The 18,622-nt window shown below is 43.4% G+C and overlaps 3 protein-coding genes across 4 annotated transcripts in view; 1 reads left to right on the top strand and 2 right to left on the bottom strand.

The window, feature by feature from the left end:
- Positions 1–18,622, top strand: part of LOC142775771 (uncharacterized) — an 82,023-nt gene that overhangs the window by 38,481 nt on the left and 24,920 nt on the right. The gene's annotated exons all lie outside the window — the stretch shown is intronic.
- Positions 134–9,965, bottom strand: LOC119176505 (peptide methionine sulfoxide reductase MsrB). Of its 2 annotated transcripts, none has more exons than XM_037427821.2 (5): positions 9,100–9,762; positions 8,809–8,921; positions 8,384–8,460; positions 7,305–7,452; positions 134–1,167 (listed from the first exon to the last, which is right to left on the bottom strand). In XM_037427821.2, the coding sequence occupies exons 1-5, from the start codon at positions 9,239–9,241 to the stop codon at positions 1,063–1,065; spliced, it is 585 nt and encodes a 194-aa protein (XP_037283718.2). In that variant the 5' UTR covers positions 9,242–9,762; the 3' UTR covers positions 134–1,062. The 2 variants fall into 2 exon arrangements, with proteins under 2 accessions (XP_037283718.2, XP_037283719.2); XM_037427822.2 differs by lacking the exon at positions 134–1,167 and adding an exon at positions 4,091–4,426 and having other exon boundaries at positions 9,100–9,965.
- The window catches only part of LOC119176506 (uncharacterized), a 140,086-nt gene continuing 139,764 nt past the window's right edge, over positions 18,301–18,622 (bottom strand). Inside the window, exon 15 of the mRNA XM_075877781.1 lies at positions 18,301–18,433. Within this exon, the coding sequence (XP_075733896.1) occupies positions 18,319–18,433 (115 nt within the window). The 3' untranslated portion in view covers positions 18,301–18,318. The remainder of the gene's footprint in view (positions 18,434–18,622) is intronic.

Genomic DNA, 18,622 nt, shown 5'->3' with positions numbered 1-18,622 from the left:
GGACAAACCGGCATGAAGGATATCATAGTTGAAATCAAGACGAAATGTACATGGGCCGGGCATGTAGCGCGTATGCAGGATAACCACTGGTCATTAAGGGTAACTGACTGGATTCCCAGAGAAGGCAAGCAGGTTAGGGGGAGAGGTGGGCAGATGAGATTATGAAGTTTGCGGGCATAAAGTGGCAGCAGCAAGCACAGGACCGAGTTGACTGGCGGAACATGGGAGAGGCCTCTGTCCTGCAGTGGATGTAGTCAGGCTGATGATTATATATATATATATATATATATATATATATATATCGAGAGAGAAAGAAAGACTTATTGATGTATTACGAAGATAATGAACAAATGTCCGTTACATAAGGGAACTTTCATTTGCTAGATGCATGCGCTTACATCCCTTACTGTTTTGCACAAAAGCTGTGCAAATGCCACAATTTTCGTCACCTTGTAACTTCGTTCTAAATGCGACGACGGCGCCAGACTCCCTACTTCTCACTGCCCCATGATCCGACTTTTAAAAGCCTGAAAGGAAAAGGAACGGGCAAAAACAGTTCCCTGTGAAATAGCTGCAAAACTGGATGGCCAACAGTCCGATAGGGGTATATGAGAGCCTTAGACAAGCTCTTAAAAAATATCCCAGGCCAGCACCGGGGGGGGGGGGGGGGGGGTTCCTTAGCCATCTCGTACTCTCCGCCAATTTTGACTGACAAAAATCTTGCAACTTCAGCTTCTCTACTTTCTAACTCCTCACTGCAAGGTTATTTCATCTTGCAATGTCCAACACTCAGCATGACAAAAACTTAATTCACCGGTCTGTGCGAACCATTTTTGGTCGATTCAGAAAGTTTCTTTGTTTCATGTGAGCTCATTCTAAATATGCTGGATGTGTGCATTTACAAACAAGGTACTTCAGAAGAATTCTGCAGTATGAAGCAGTGAACAACGTTACCAAGAGAAAAGCGTTCCAGGTATTCCTGGCTAAATTAACTGCCTTTGTAGTATGCCTATGCAAAAAGCATGCCCATATTGCTTGATTAATGCTGACTCTAAGAAGCCTTCATTTAGGTGCCGGCCTGAAGTTGAGTGCTATGCTGTTGATGCAAAAGCGAAGACGTGTTGGCAGTGGTCCATCATTGAACACATGTCCCAGGTGAGAGTTGCACTGCAAAGATTAGGATGAATTGAATATTTAAAAGCACGTCTTTCACATTACTGCAAATGTGACATTTAAAAGAGCCCTACAACACTTTTAAAGACGCTTGTTAGTCAGCACTGACAGTATAACCATATTTCAAGCATGTACTTTATGTAGTGAACATACTATCAGCGTCAAATGAAACATGCATGGCGAAAAGCCTTCGCGATGGTATAGTGTGCACCCAGTTAACACGATGGGCAGGCGCGCGCATACTGTTCAACAGCTCTGCGCGTGTATGCGTGCCTGTCCATGGTGATAAGTGAATGGCGCACACTATACCATTACGAAGGCTTGTCGCTATTCAGGTTTCATTTGACACAAATAGTACATTACCGAATGTCACTTGGAAAATTGGCTGAAATTGAAATGTGCAATTTACATTCACATAATACCCAAAGTATTGCAAAAAAAGGAGGGGAACCAATAGCATTAGGTATTAGAATCCCTTCCAAGTACTCACAGCCATATGTGAGGTGTTAAAACTATACGAACAATACTTCAACAAGTCAAGTGTTTGGTATGCAAACTGCCATCTTGCAGGAACTGTAATCACAAAAGTGATGCTGTGGCGTCTGAGATAAAAGAGTGTGTTGCCCGATAACAGAAGCTGTGGGGAAAGCTATCTATAGGCTGATCAGGCTTCTGAATCATAGTGCATCAGCTTTCCGTAGACCTCTCCTGCTAGTGGTGCCACCCTATGATGCTATGGAGGAGTGAAATAATATTTAGTTGAGGGCAGGAGCATAGGGAGAATTTTTTTTGGTGAAAAGGAGGGGGGGGGGGGCACCTTTATAATTTAAAGTGGAGGCCGGGCAGGCAAATGGTCATTTTGCGCTATGTATACCACGATGCAAAAAAAAACCTTATAAGGGGAGGGGAAGGAGGGGGCATGAGCCCCTTTCCTCCCGTCCCCGAAGATTTCTTCTTTTCCCCCAAGATAATTCCTCCCTCCCCACTCCCAAATAATCGCCTCAACTAGTTGAGGGCAATTATAATTTTGCTAGCATATCGAAATTTCTTTTGTCAATAACTAGGGTTTATGTGTGGTATATATGATGATTCCTTCTTCACCCTGTTCCTTCCCATTGAGAGGACAGATCTGAAGAAAATGTAGCTTGAAAAAATTTAGGAGGGTCTTTTAAAAGAAACACTAAAGGTAAATAACAATGCTGGTTACATTGATGGATGAGTACTTGAGAATACCTAAAACATAAATTAGTGAAACAGTACTTTAGGAACTTGCAATTCACGACTGAACTACACGGGCAAAATGTTCTAGGACTGGCCTTGCAATAGCACCAGTAGCAAAAAGCAAAAAAAAATCGGCAGATCCCACAAACCTGGGGATCGACGTTATGCGAAGCATGTGGAAGGAAGGTGACTGTGTTGCAATTTTTTTTATTGTGTGACACGTCATGAAATGATGCGAAACATATGAACAAATGTTGCACACAATGACATATGTTGAAGAGTTGCAGAGGTTTATATAACCAGTTATTTGCACTTGTGCAACAATGCTAACTGGAACAAACGTATTAGCAACACCATAAGCTGATATGAAGCGCTGATGCTCGTGTGGATGCTGGCCCTGAACACTGCCACATAAATCAACTTTAGCGCATGGCAACTAATTACAATTGACGTTAACCCGAGGTGATGGATGTATGAAAAGAGCGCATGTGTAATGTTTATAAAATTAGGTCGGCAGCCCTGCAACCACTATTGACGCTTGCACAAAAATTAGCGTCTATTTGAAAAGTAGTTCCAAGAGCTGGCACAGCTCTGTGGTAAAATGCTTCATTGTCACTCAAAATTCTTTGGTTCGATTCTAGCTGGGACCCTGACATTAATTCTTCGTATTCGCCGGGTTGACATTACCGATTTCGGTTATTTCTTAACGCTCGCTTGCACGTTAAAATTGCCCATGTGTGTTCTCATCCTTCCTGGGTAGATACTAAGTGTCAATCACCTGTGGCACATACCCACATACCAGCGGCACATACCCACCCATGGGTATGTGCCACTGTTTGGCGGGATGTGTTTGACGACGTACGTGACGGGATTGTGACATTATTGAGGTCTTGAGCAGCGCGTCATATTCCCCAAACCCTCTTACACTCCCATGATAATTTTGGTTCACACCAAATTAAGGGGGTGACCATGAGAGCACCCAAACATCGCAGCTAGATAGATAGATAGATAGATAGACAGATAGATGCGCTCAAAGTCATTGAAGTTCCCTAAGAAATGCTCCGCATTTAAAAAAAAGAAGGCTCATGATAGCCATTGAGAAAGTGAAAGATCCGCCAGACACAAGCTACAGACAGAACGTTCTAGACCTCGGTCATACCGGACACCATAGCCACTGCTCCTAACTTTCCGTTTTCACCTCAAAGTAGGCACAAAGACATGCCCATGCCGGCCGCTGTTAAATTTGGCTGCAGGCCCAATAAGGCAAGAAGATAATTGCCACCAGTGGCATAGCTGACGGGGCCGTTCGGGAGTTTCATCACCCCCCCCTCTTTTTGCATTTGCATATGTGCTCACACATGCACAGACATACCTGCCCCTCCCCTCCCTGAACAAAATGTTGGCTATGCCTCTGATTGCAATGCATTGTGAAATAGAATAAGACGCTTGCTTATCATTTCTACCTTAAGTTAGTCTAGGTGGTGCACAAACTCGCATCCCACCAACAGTTTCCTCTGAGTAACAGCCACCATACTTAAAACCTGGGTTTTTTTGGTGTACTGCTAGAGCGATGTTCAATAATGAAAGCCGAAAATGCACTAAAGAGGTGGTGTCATCAAATTTCAAGGCTATAACAAGCCTCTTGTGGGTTCCTTCTGTATACAAGGACACTCCACACGTATGGTCGGACACAGCAAACATTTAGAATATGCTTTAATTCCCTTTCAAAGTGTACCTAAATGCTCATTCTCCCAATTGAGGCACATCGCCAGTGCTCCCAGCACTGAGGTAGCTCTATAAGAAGGGCAACGACAGTTGTCGTGACGTCACTCCAGGTCTGTAGTGAGGTGAGTGACCCCTCCGGAACCTCCACCATGCTTGTACTGGCAAAGCATAGTGGCTGCTGCAGCTAGTGGCGTGTTTGTTTTGCAGGTGCTTGTGTGGCACATGTGTGATAGCAGATGAAACTCAGCACGACGGGCGTCACAGCATTGTATGGTCCTGTGACCAAGCCACCTATCCTCCTGCGTCACTGCCCGATTCGGCACCCAGAAACGAAAAATTGCGCAGATAAATGAGGCGATATTAAATTATTTAGCGAGAATACAAAAATCTTGGTGCATCTATTACGCTTCTTGGAGCTGTAATAAACGCTTGCAGCAAAGTACGTGCAAGCCACAAATGTGGTGGCACCACCCCTTTAAGTTTGCTATTATTAAGACACTAACTCTAGACAATGGCGTGGGTGACACAGGTGATTAAAAAGTATTGCAACCCATGCAAACCTCAATCATGAAGCTCGTGAATAAAATTTTTCATTCAAGCGGTCTCGTCCGCTAGTTTTATGGCCATTATTTTGAGTTTTACACACATTCTAGGCAAGAAAACTTATCACTGGTTGTCAGGCAGTAAAGGGCAGTGATTTCATAAGTGATGTTAGACTTTTTTCATGAGGCCAAGCAACTTTTTTTGCACTAAGGGTATGCAGATACTTGAAACATGATTTCTACCTAAATCTAAGCATTGTCTTGGCGCAAGAAAAAAAGCTCTATAAAGGTTGCTGGACTGATCTTCTACAATGCATGTTGACCTTATATTTGAATTTAGTGTCTCTTTAAGCAACCATTAAATAGTCAATTATAATTTAGGATAGAAGATTGTGGTAAAAGAATGAATACTGAACTCCCAAATTTTCAAAGCTGTTAACAAAATGGCAGTAATGTCAGGGTCCTGGCATTTACTTTCTTCATGATATATAAATCTGCAGTAGATGTGCTAACTCGCAGTGCAGTCACTGAACAGGCAGTAAATGACAACCCAGGAATATCATGTTATGTTCTTTCCACACGACATATTACACTAATATCATTACAAGCAAGCTATTAGTTGTTACTATATGATGATTTTTATTCTACAGTGTTAACAACTGTGGTTCATATTTTAAAACACAGAACTAAACAGTACTATAACTTGTTTGCTCCAAAAACCACTGAACTGAAAGCACTTGAGAGAGAAAGTGGTTGTAAAAAAGAAGAAGACTGTTTTGCTGTCTCTATCATGGATCTAGTGAAAAAAAAATTCAGAAGAGCAGCCATCTTTCACTTACTATTAACTCGCATATAATATAATTTTGTCTTGTCCATGTTCAAACTCACCCTTCCTAAAGCTTGACCAGCCTTGAAAGTTTTATACTAATAAAATGAAAGTGGAGGTACTAGGAAGAACCATGTCTTAGATGGTACAAACACAGGAAGCAGACCCAGTGCATACTCATGGATGATGCAAGTACTGCACCTTTTTTGTCACTCGGTTTAGTATTAGTCTTGCATTTGTTATGCTAAATCTACTCGCTGCATTAAGCATAGACAGTATAATCGGATTTGGTGCCATGGTAAAAGCGGTTGGTTGGTTGCGAAACTTTATTGAGGTCCTGCAAGGCGTGCGTCAGCGCGCAGCGGGCGACTCCCGCGTCGGGACCGTTAGGCCAAGCCTATCAGTCGCTCTGTGGGCCTGCTGGACGGCCCAAAGTTGGTCGGCCAGGAGGGAGCTGCGTAGGGCCGCCTCCCACCTGACCGATGTACTGTTGGGGTTAGTGTACATTGCTTTGCACTCCCAGAGCATGTTCGCCAGCCTGGATACATCCCCACATGCGGGGCGAGCGTCATTGGGGAACACGTCAGGATAAATAGCGTGAAGGGATCTCAGGTTAGGGTACGTGTCGGTCTGCATTAGCCTGAGCGTAAGGGCCTGTGGCCTATTAAGTTTTGGATGATAGAGTGGATATAGTCTTCGCGCGAGGTAAAAATGTTTTGTTATTTCGTTGTACGTGGCAGGCGGGTCCCTGTTTTCCACAACCCCATGAAGAATGAAAATATTGCAGCTGACAAAATCTGCCGATATATCGCAATGAAGGAAACTCCATAAAATTAGTGCACTGTGGTCTCCTTCACACCTTGCACCAATGTAAGATACTGAGGCTTATGCAAAATAAATAAATAAATGCATGTAGCACATGCATACTATTTATATAAAAAGACCATTGAATAAAAATTTCCCTGCCATATCACACAGCACAGATGCAACTAAGGGCCATGTAGTAATATTACTGTTTCATTCATTTGTAAGAATAAATTTCACAAAATCTTCCTGTTATAAAAATCATAATGGCAGCACGATCTTCAGCGACTAAAATTTACAGATTTGCAGACTTCTGCAAATTTCTGCATGGTTACAATTTTTTTACAAGTATGTCCAAACATTTGGATTAGCCGAGCAACACACTAGAAATGTTCCTTTAGAGATACATACATCTTCACTTTTAACTCAAATTTCATAATGTTTTGATATTGTTGCTTGTTCTATGAGGTGTGAGTGAACTTTGATGCAGTTGGAATTAGATTATTTAGAGGTTGATCAAACAATGAATACTTTATCATTAGACAAGGAAGAAAAGTAGCACAAAGACATATGCAAACACTCTGAAACTGCTTAGAATCAATTTTTGATAGATTTACTTGCAAAGTGTCTTACTGATGAAGTGATGGTTCAAAGTATCTTATCTCTCCAGCAAAAACTTAACTTTGTATTTCTGTTATCAGCAGCCTCGCATAAGTTATCGCAAGTAAGCTCTGAGGGGACCTATGGGGACCACTGTTTGTTTTTCTTGCTTAATTCTAAGTTGCTCAAAATAAACTACGCCTGACAGAAAATAATAATTCTGCCAGTAAGTTACCTTAAGACCATACTATACAGCACCGAAACGGTCAACAGCAATAGCTAGATGATGTAAGCTGCAACGCTGCATTAAAATCGAATTAGACAAGTCGCAACTTATCCTTGTGGTTAAGTTATACCTTTAATAATGAACTGAAATGAGCAGAAGTTGTAAAAAAGAAAAGGTCTTGTGTTACCTTTCTGCAGCAAACTTCTGTTCGTACCATGCCATGTGATGTGTCCTCTTTCCGTAAAATGCTTGAGTTTGACTCGTCGCCATCCACTGTACCTAAAGCCATAAAAAATGATGGCCAGCCACAATTCGAGACAAATTTGTGTTCGGAGCTGGTGAAAAAAAGAGAGAACGTATGGCAGGTTTAAGTTATAATCAATCAAGTTTTGCAAAAAAGTGCAAAGATTCTGAATGTGGCATTTGAATTGTGCAAGCGCATAAGACACACTTACATTTACACTTGTTTATTCACACTTACAAGTAAAGCCATGAATTTTTGTTAGTGTTTCATTGTCCTTGATGAGTACAACTACCACCTATGAGAATGTTCATAAAAAGAAGAAAGTTTGTAGCTAGTGCTCATCCATCATTTCATTCTTTTTGTTAATTTGAGTTTTTACACACGACAGTTTGTCATCAACATGCTCGAAGAGTATGATTACAGAAAATAAACCTGCTAGGTAATGGCAGCAAATAAGACCACCTATTTTTAACTGTGCACAAAAGATGTAGTTGAGCATATTTAGCCATAGTCAGCAAGGTTGTGAGGGACATGCTCTTGTAATGAATGAATGAATCAATCGATGAATGAATGACAACAAACAAACAGACAAAGAAATGCTTATTTTAGCATTCTGCTTTCTTGCTGCTGAATTGCTCCTAAAGCTTATGAGTTCAGCATATTCAGTTTCATGTTTGTAATATAGTTTTTTTTTCTTTTGCAGAAGATGTTTTATTACATTGCTGGTTACAAATTATAATAGTGCTGCAATGAATCGGTAATTTACATTGTTTTACTCACAATTTACAAGTGTTTGTCATGAAGCATTAGCAGTGCTTAGCAGCTGTTTTGAGACATATGAAGATGGTGTGTGAATGTCAACATACTGGTGGACTATGTATGTGGAAACCAGGATAATGCTATAATTATGGTGTTTGATAGATGGTGGTTGTCATGTCTAAATAAATAAGTTGAGTTGATGAATATACACCATCGAAGAGAACAGGGCATTACCTACGCATATACGTTTATACCACACCCACCTGAACAAATCAGCACCACAGGCAATACATGTATACGTTCCCTTCGCTTTATGGTTGACCCACCGGCCCCTGTACGCCTGTAAAGATCGGTAAAATCAATAAGTTACAGCTGCTGCATATATAGACAGTAAACAAGGCCAGATATATCATTTCTACTCCATGTACACGCGTACATAACACCGGCAGCCAAACTACATGCATTCACTCTTCCGTGGCACATTGCGCAAGTCAAAACCACGCCCGACGAGAGCCGCACTTAGAAAGCAGCACGCTGAAGCGTAGTTAGAGACATACATGCACAAATATAAAAGGTTGGCTGTCATGCACGACGTGAAACAATAGACACATCCAAACTATTTATCTTTTACTGTGATGCTACAAATGACTGACTATTATACAGAAAAAGCAAAGAGTTCGTAACTTACGGGTTCTGTACCTCTTTGACGACAAATATAAAACTGATCAGGCGTCAGTTTTTCACGCCAGTCCTTTTCAGTCATGTCCTTGATGTCCTTTTCATCTGCCATTCTGAGCAGATCTGCAGAAGCGAATCGACGAAATTACAGCTGGCTCTGCAAATTTTGTGAAGGAACGACTATGCACTGTAAATACGCCTGAGAGTTGCCCCTTATGAGGCGCCTTATGAAAGCTAGACTATAATCTGAAGCTAGGCAGCATTAGAGCCCCACAAAAACCCGTTTGGAAAGTTGAAGTACCCGAGAGGTGAATAGATCGGACGGCAGGCTTATTATTGGATGGCTGAACTGCCCGTGGCGCGGCTGCCCTAAAAAGGCAGTCGCCTATCCTGCTCAGGAGAGGCTTCTTCACGATATTTCGGGCGATGCAGATCGCAGACATTCCATATTAAGTTCAAGCAGCGAACATCATCCAACAATCCCCACTGTTACAAAGCTTGTGCCTATCATATAGTAGATTTAATAGCAGAAACAAAGTTTGATCCCCGTAACGAAGGCATACGCGCTGCACCACACCGCCACCGCACAAACCGCACCAAGCAAAGCAGACTACGCTCGCGCGAATTGTAGCCGCCTAGCGGTGAATTGCGCCGCGCGCGCCCTTAGTGGCATCTAGCGCTGTGAACTGCAGTTACCATGCGACGCATCACAATAACAACTGACTAAACTTCCAGCGGCTGGCGAGCATGAAATGCCTGTCGTCTCTGTCACAAATTGACAATCACAGATGGTCGCGTTGGTGGGAAAGCGAATGTTTCTTGTCACTCACTCGACATCGTCCCGCGCCGTCAAGTGTGGCAGTGATGTCACTCACTTTTTGGAACTCGGCGTGCCTCTTCTTTCTGGGACAAAAACAAATTTCTAGGCCCGTAAGGACCTTTCTAAATTTGATGATGAACAGCACGTGAAAAAAGCAAACAGGTCCTGCAAGAGAATTCATGAAGTTTTGTTTATACATAGCGCTCACAATCGGGCCGGTAAAAGCTATAGATAACGTCAGTAAAAATTTTGCTTAATTTTACTCAAGTATTCAAAAAGTGCTTAATTTACATTATCGTATAGGCCGATTTACCTTTGTTTTCCAAATATTTATTTTCATGGAAAACTCCTTGGTCAAAATAGTGTCACCTAATTATTAATTTTAAAACTCAAGAAAAAAAACAATGCAATTAAGTTTAATTGTGTCAAGATTACCGAATGGGTTTGAGATGTTCCAAATATAACAAAAATAGATAAACTCGTTTGCTGCTTGAAAGTGGGGGCTTCATCACCTGAGTTATAGCTTGGTTCTCGGAATATTTATTTATGGATTATGTTTGATAACGTGGATTCCGACTAGTTGGCAAATGCATAGAATAACGGAAAGCCGCCGAGTTAGTTGGCAAGTATTCATTCTAAAAAAATCTCTGCTATGTTAGACGGAGAAAAAAAGTATGGCCAAAATGAAACCGTAAATATCCACGAAGGTTTAGAATATATGGTTAAAAAAATTTTTTTTCAGCATTTTGCCATGGAAGTCGTTGAAATTTGAGGCATAAAAAACAGAACCGTCGTTTTCTATAAAGTACATGGTCATTGCGGGCTCGTTGTATCGGGTTGATTTCCTTTGCAAAAAAAAAAGGGGGGGGGGGTAAATCAATAAATAAACATATAATATAACTGTAGCTAGGGTAGTTTAAAAAGCGTTGATTGACAAAAAAATTAAAGAAGTGGGGGGGGGGGGGCGATAACACTTAGCGTTGTGATGTACATGAATCGCAACATGTTCTGTGTGGTTGAAGGAGGCAAACAGGTGGGGCTTTTATGTGCATGAGGTGGCAAGAAAGAGAGAGCCGCATCCTTTTTGGCGGTGCAGCAAGACTTTAACCACGATCGTCTTGCTTTTACTGCGGCTATTTTAAAGAGCAGTGGAAATCGCGCACTTTTCGAAATTAACAATAAAAGTGCCGAGGTTCGAGCACTACAAGGGAAATATTGATGGCGAGTTGGCAGCACTATCACCGCGTTCTATATGTTTTTATCATTGCTTTTTCTTGTTATTCATGAGGTTCCCTCCTTCCTTATAATTTTCACTTGCCTGCAAAACATAATTCTATGCCATACGTTATGCAGAACTTACGTAAGCGCACCTCATGGCAGCTGTCGGAGCTGTCGACGTTCTGCAAAGAAATAGAAGTAAGTTAGCAGCTGTATACTATCGTATATTCTTTGTTTTTGTATTTGATTGTTTGCGCTTATTTTGTAAAGACTAGCATATCCAGGTCGCACCTCATAATCGTACTGTGCTTTTGGTGCGTAAAACATAAGCATTTAATTTTTGTCTAACGGAGAGTTGAGATGCAGTTTGCCGCATGTAAATTAATTCTTTTTTTTTTTTTTGTGCGCACCCGGTCTATTGAGCCTTGAATTAGAACTTCCGGGCTCCACCTGTCTTAGCATGGTGGTACGCAAAAGAACAATAAAACAGAGAAGATAACACGAAACACGGCGCAAACTATCAAGTCAGCATTTATTGAAAAAGCAAGCATCTATTTTACCGTTGTTTTGCACACCACCGGGCTAAGATGAGTTACCAAATCTGCCTGTTTGTTGTTGTTGTAGTTTTTTTCGCGTTCAACAAACTCTTACTTTTTTCTTCTTCTTTAGATTAGAATGTGAGAACTTGGACAAGCAAGAAGCACCCAACCGGACCGTATTGCTTAATTTGTGCGACTCGCGCCGCAGAATTTTGTGGCACACTGGAGAAGTAGTTCCCCATCCCCCTTCAAACTTTTAAATGCTGCTCACGGTCCTGCCTCTCATATACAAGTTTTATATGAACGAGTGCGCATGCGAATGTAACGGGCTAAAACGGCTGTCAATGCTGGTTTCTTCACAGCATTCATTATAAGAAGCCCACTTCAGCACCAATGTCGTATTTTTCTTGTACCAACGACATAGATCATATCGGTAGCGGGGGTGGAGTTCGACCTACCCCTTTTTCAATTTTTAACTACTGGTTACTAACCAGCCTCAGGGGCAATGTTTCTTATTATTGTTATTAATAGTGTCAGTAACGCGTGTACATGCAAGCGTAATTAATACTGTTGGCAAAGCTGGCTTTTCCACAGTGTTTATCTTACTGAGGGGAAGCCCATTTACGTTTTGTACAAATATGGGAAGTGTTTAGAAAAGCACGCGACATGGAAAGTTTCAGCGTATGATGCGCATGAAACTTGCTAAGCGACGATGAACATCGTAACGTTCGTGAAAGAGCACGAGAAATGCGATGTATCAGCGACATTGCACGCGAGGCAAAAGTTGATAGGGCATTAATGTTTCTTACTCGCCCATGTATCAATGCAAATTGAGGCCGACCGGCAACGAACGGGACGTATTTACATGCTAAACAACCTAATTTAGATGCAAGTGAAATGTTGTTGAGGGCGTAAAAAGAAAGCGGTGTTTGTTTTTCACAGATGCAATGCCCATGAATCACAGAATCTTAAAGCGATTTACTGTGTTGTATGAGGCGTTTCCACTACCGTTTGCAAGCTTCTCACAGAGCTGGTTTCTAAGCACACCCAAGGCGCTGATACCGACAGTGCTCTCGAAAACGCCCGACTTGAGAAAGACACTGTCTGAGAAAATGATTCATCAAGGAATGACGTCCATTGTCGAATACGAGGGCGAGCAGTTTTCATTTACGGAGGGAGGAGTAGGTATAGAGAAAGGAAAGACAGGAAGGTCAACCAGACGAGCGTCCGGTTTGCTATTCTACACTGGGGAAGGGGAATGAGGGATGAAAAGAGTGAAATAAAAAGAAGAGAACATTAAAAAAAAAAAACACGCCAGCTTATAGAGTGCTGCGTTCGATAGTAAAAGACGCAGGACTTCAGGCGTATCACGTTCCACTGTAGATCATCGGTTCATGGTTCCGGCTGAACGCTTGCTAGCACTGGACGTAGAACATCCAGTACTTGTTGTACGGCCTTAGTGTGCCGTCACTTCAGCCTGCTGTTATGACCGGCGTCAGCAGGCGCCATGCTGTCGCTGAGAAGCGTAGCCGGGCCGCGTTCCCACGCCTGGAACTCCAGTTTTCTCGGAACCAGCGTCCAGAGATGACGGGGGAGCGGCGCTCTTTTAATCCCCAAACAAGTAGCCGACTCGCCGAATGTCTATGCTCGCCAGCTATTGTCCCTGCTAGCCGGCGGATGAGACGTCCTGTCGCCACGAAGCTGTAAGCCGTTCCGGAGGGGACAACAAAGAGCGTATTCCTTTGAAGAAACGGCGACCGCCGCCACAAAGTGCCCTGCTAATTGAGCGGACAGATTGGCGGACCGATTGATGTCTGCTGTCCGAAGCTTGGAACCCCTCGACCAGCGACATACACGACGAGCAAGAGACTCTCTGGCGCCACCTTTAAGTGCAGTGATCTTGACTCGAAATTGGCTGTTCACGTGCGCCGTGCATGCTCGTACCCCTCACCTGTTGTGTGTGTATGTGATTGGTGTTCCACTGAAGAAGGAGGAGCCCGACAGGGCTTATAACGGCGCCGCAGAGTGCAGGACGTCGCTCTGAACCAAGTAAAGGTTTAACCACCACGCTCGTGGTTTGTGAACTCTTAACCTCATGCTGTAAATATTTGTAAATAGTGCCATAAACCTTGTTTGTTTTTCGTATCCCCTTCTTGTAAGCGGTCGTTTCCTCAACCCGAAGCTACACCACGCTACCACAGCACCCCGGGATCACAACAACTGGTCGTCGGAGGTGGGATACGACTCAGCACCCCGAGTTACGACAACTGGTACCAGCGGTGGGATCGCGACACTGCCAACGAGCGCACTCAAAGTGTGTCTGCCAGTGATTGAAGAACTCTCAGGATTGATTTGTCTTCTGGAAACTTGTCAGTCGGAGACTTGTTGAGGTGCGCTGTGAATTCGTAGGTCGCTGTAACTTCGGCAGCGGAGGCCAAACTGCGTCAATTGTGTCTATGGTGTTCTTGTTTGTACCGACCATCGCTGATCCATGTGGCTGCGACTTTGGCGATGTAGGCCAAGTGGAATCTGCAGAAACCATGCACGCATCTCCCTGCATTCAGCTTCACAACAGCCGAGCACAATTCATGTAGCCATTATTCTTCTGGGTTAACTGCAACCGTGTCCTTCTGTCCTGTCTTCTCCTTACTTCCGTCGCTCCCTGTCCCTCTGCCTCGCTCTCTCCTTCCTCTCTCTCTATCTCTCTACCTTTTAATCCTATCCTTTTATTCCCTTCTCTCTCCCCCCCATCCCTTGTGAGCTACTGTTGAGGTGTCCTCCCCCTTGAGACACAGTTACGGGGCTCACTTTTCTCTTCCTTTCATTCAAAATCACTCCCCCCCCCTTCCCCTCTTGCAGGCAGATGTGCGCACTTCGTGCGTTTTTACCTCGGGCGCTGAAGATGGACATTCAGCGAGGTATATGACAAGCCGATAAACGAATTCGTTGAAGGCTCGTGCGCAACTGCCACGCCATAACTAAATGTTTCACGGCAAGTCACGAGGTATCCGTTCTTAGCTTCAAGGCCACGCGGAGATGCACACTGAAACTTGCTCGACTAGGCAGCTTTCGCTTTGAAAACTTGAAGTTGGCGAAGTTCTTCAAACGTAGAGCGAAGAAATCTACTACCACTCGTGATTGGCCTCCAAAGGACGTTTAGATTCTATGCAGTTTCACTAAGGAGTGATACGCGTACTGTGCAGGCTTAGAAGCAAATATGAAGCAACCGTGGCAGTTTGCGACAATTAACAATAAAAAAAAAAAACAAGTAACGAGATGAAGGAAAGACAACAGGCGTAAGCTCGAGACGTAACACGCGGGAAGGACGCGAGCTCCGATGGCGTGGCCTTTGCCACGCCATCGGAGCTCGCGGACAACCCCTCTCACGAGATTCCGTATCTCGTATTCGACGCACCCGTAGAAGGCGATAATTTCAATAGGGACGTCTACTTGCCTATACTATCTGTGACGTAGCAGTCGTAGCGCTTGGGTCTCCTACTACCTGAAAATTCAATTTCATTCCGACGTTGTCGAAACACTGCCATTGTCGCTGGTGCATGACATTCGATTCGAAGGATGATAAGATGCATTGCACACGCACGCACGCACGCACCCCCCGCACCCCCACACGCGCACACATGGCGCCGTCTTCAACCCTGCACTTTACAAAGACGTGCTGCTGTTTGCAGATGTGCTTCAGCGTTCGTTTAACCAAATCACGCTCATCTAAAGTCTAGCACTTGCCAGCGATTTTTATCTGTACCTCACCAATCAATCAATCAATCGATCGATCGATCGATCAATCATTGTTCATTTTGGAACCACACTGGAGACAGCTCAAGTGTGCCCGATGAGTGCAATCATCTCACCAGCTACATCACTCAAGAATTTTATCTTGAAAGAGGAACCTTCCCTAAACCTGAACACAAGCTAGAGAACACAGATAACCATCCTACGCTACGCTTGTTACAGCCTGCTGCGAGGTCTGCGAGACCCAGATAGCCTCCCTCCCGCTTATAATGTGGCCATTGTTGTGCCAGAGGCATGGTCCTCGCGCGGGGGCCTTTCTTCCCATGGAAACGGAGGCACAGTTCCGGTGAAGTATTCCCTCCCAGCGCCACTTTCCACGGAAACGGAGGCACGAAACGCGGGGTGAACGATGCAGTGGAGGTGCCCTTCCGAGTTCAGTGGCTGTGAGACAAAAGTCATTGATACTGAATACGGCAAACAGTTTTGTTCGTTGTGCCTTTCTCAAGACCGGATTCCTTGAAAGCTGTGGAGTGCGCGACTCCCCAGAGTTTGTTTGAGAGGGTGCCGTCTTGTCATTACCGTACGTTGTGTTCAGCTTTAAGAATAAATTTTTCTAATTTTGTCGTCCGCCGATGAGCAACAAATGCGTCTCAATTCTTGTAAGTTTTACTTTCCTTGTCATCGGAGAAGCAGACATTGAAATACTTGTTCGATTACTTTTGTTTTCCTATTATTTCGAAAGGTAACAGTTAGTGTGTTTTAGTTTAAGAGAGAAGAAAGCTGACTAAAAGCCTCTGTTTAAAATACCTTCTGTGTTTAGCATTACGTGTTGGTATGCTCGTCAGTGTAGGTTAACTTTTAACTTTGTTTTGTGTAACGCGCGAAAGTTTGACTTTCAGTGTTACTTTCTTATTTTTTTCAAGCATGGTCTCTCATGTTATGATGCTCATTGCCCGAGCACATTGAGCGAGAGCTTATCGAATGACTCTGTTATGTTTAACAGTCTGGCGCTTGAGAGAGGCACCAATGCACGTGATTAGAAGCACTTGGTGTTCTAGTTATAATTAGCGGACACAATTTAGTTATCCTCTGCAGCTTCGATCGCCCACAATCAGCCTATGTCACAATTGAGAATCGCTCGAGAAAAGAAAAAAAAATTCTGTTTGGTATAGCAGTGTCATGCACTGACACTTAGCTAAAAGTGTGTCTGCATTGTGTATTCCCCCCGAGATACGTTGCTCGTGATGCCATTTTATTAGCTCAGTTCAATTTCGAGGAAATATTTTCTTCTCTGCTGGTCTAGCAATTTCATCAGCATTTGGAGGGTGCTTGCTCTGGCCAGAGTGGTTTGGTTTTGTGCTCGACTCCGTCGTTCCAGTGAACCTCTGCAGGGCTGTAAAAGTCACCACGGGCGGAAAGAGCGGAACAGCTACAGCTCTCAACTGTCAACCAGCATTCCTTCCTTCGAGCCGCGTTAGACAACTCGAAACTCTGGATGCATTGTCCATGGTGGGGGGGTGCTGTTGTGTCAGAGACATAATCCTCGTGCGGAAGACCTTCCAACACAAATGGAGGCACAGTTCCGGCGAAGTCCACCCTCTAGGCGCCAATTTTCACGGAAACGGAGGCACACCACTCACAGTTCCAGCGAAGACTCCCCCCCCCCCCCCCCCGCAAGCACCAGGAACCGGTCTCGGAGAAGAGACTAAAACGTTGTGAGGCCGTGCCGGCCCCATGCTTGAAGTATTTGCCCCAGCCAAATGGGTCGTGCTGGCTGGCTCTGTCGCTACAACCTGCTATTGTCTGCTATAAACGTTGCTACCTGTTTTGTTTTACAAAACGTTTGCCTCTTGTTCTGCTCCGGGACGAAGTCTGACGTCGACCAATGACAGCCACGCTTCCATTGCGGTATAGGACTCTCCGAAAAAACCACATTTCTAACAGTGGTGGCAGCGGTGGTATGCCATCAACCCGATAAATCCTAACACTATGCAAGCCATTTATAATTGAAATCTTCATCATGAATCGATGAATTCATGATTGAATATTCGTCCATTAACAGAGTCCTTCTCGTCGAGATGGCACGCCACCCTGCGCAGCTCCCACCTCGGCGACCAACTCTGGCCTACGCAGCAAGTGCTATTCCGCTCGGCGCTGAAGAGGCAACCTAGTGGAAAATGGTATTCCACGCAAACTCAATTTCGTTTTATACTTTTAGGCCGCTACTGCGCTAGCTTTGCATTTATAGCAACGAATTCATGACATCACTATTGTGAGAGCGTTTACTGTTACGAATAAGGTGAAGCCTGTCTTATTTCCGCTAGCCAACAGGAATCAGAAGAGCAGGTAAATGGTGACAGCTTTGACCTGATCCTATCTGATACCTATTGCTGTAGTGTGTGAAATTCCGCTACGATTATGGTATTAAAGATGGATCCTTTCGGAGTGTACGAGCTGAAAGATTGATGGCACTTTCCAAAATTATTAAACGCAATGCTACCAAGAAAAAAAAAGAAAATTCATAAAAAAGTATGCCATCATGGAGCGGGCTATCGTAAGTGCTAGAGAAGCGCTAAATAGTTAATAAGTACATTTAGTACTAATTGACACATAAATTACTTCTTTACGGTACATATTGCAATTGCTTGACTGCTGCCACCCAGTTTTTATGGAACATTCACTTCGACTGACATGTGAGGATGGCGTGGATTTCGAGTTACTTGCCATCAAACTTGCAACAAAAATACAGCATTGTTCTAGTTAGTTTTGTAACCAAACACAGTTTTGTGTTTGGTTACAGAAAAGTTGAATCCTCATGTATTTTTTTCGAATACTTTGGCAATGAATATTTCGAGAACTGTTGCATTAAAAATTACTAGAATAGGATTTTCAAAATTATGAATATTTTAGACACAAAAACAACAATACCAAGTTTTTTCTTTCTTTCTTTCTTTCTTTCTTTCTTTCTTTCTTTCTTTCTTTCTTTCTTTCTTTCTTTCTTTCTTTCTTTCTTTCTTTCTTTCTTTCTTTCTTTCTAAAGTCGACAGACGGTCATTTTAATCCAACAATGTATTCACATATTTACGGAAATGCAGTGACTGTGCTCCTTGAATACAGCGTTAGTAGATCATTAAACAATGTCCAATTTGGGTAAATGAACCGGTTTAAATACATGTTGAAAGATGTTTCTTCTTTATTTCCTGCCGTAATTCCAGAGAACCGAGTTCAAGGCTCCGACTTTGCCAGAGATGCACTCGTTTAAGTAGTTGCTGTAGTTGACTCCTCTGCAGAGACCGCTCCACACGGCCCTGCAAAATGTCAGGATTGAAACGTATTGTACCATAGCAGGTACAACAACAACAACAACAACAACAACAACAACAACAACAACAACAACAACAACAACAACAACAACAACAACAACAACATCATCATCATCATCATCATCAACAACAACAACAACAAATACAACAACAACAACAAAAGCGCATGTTTTG

This window comes from Rhipicephalus microplus, chromosome X (assembly GCF_043290135.1).
Source record: "Rhipicephalus microplus isolate Deutch F79 chromosome X, USDA_Rmic, whole genome shotgun sequence".
Lineage (NCBI taxonomy): Eukaryota > Metazoa > Arthropoda > Arachnida > Ixodida > Ixodidae > Rhipicephalus > Rhipicephalus microplus.
This window is presented reverse-complemented; position numbering and strand designations above follow the sequence as displayed.

What these genes read in the sequence shown, in the direction of transcription:
- LOC119176505 (XM_037427821.2), bottom strand. Translation starts at nt 9,241, where the DNA reads ATGTCTGCGATCTGCATCGCCCGAAATATCGTGAAGAAGCCTCTCCTG. An exon ending in CCGATCTATTCACCTCTCGG is followed by an intron (nt 8,922 to 9,099) that starts GTACTTCAACTT and finishes TCGCTTCTGCAG; the next exon opens with ATCTGCTCAGAATGGCAGAT. An exon ending in TGTGGTGCTGATTTGTTCAG is followed by an intron (nt 7,453 to 8,383) that starts GTGGGTGTGGTA and finishes TTTTTTCACCAG; the next exon opens with CTCCGAACACAAATTTGTCT.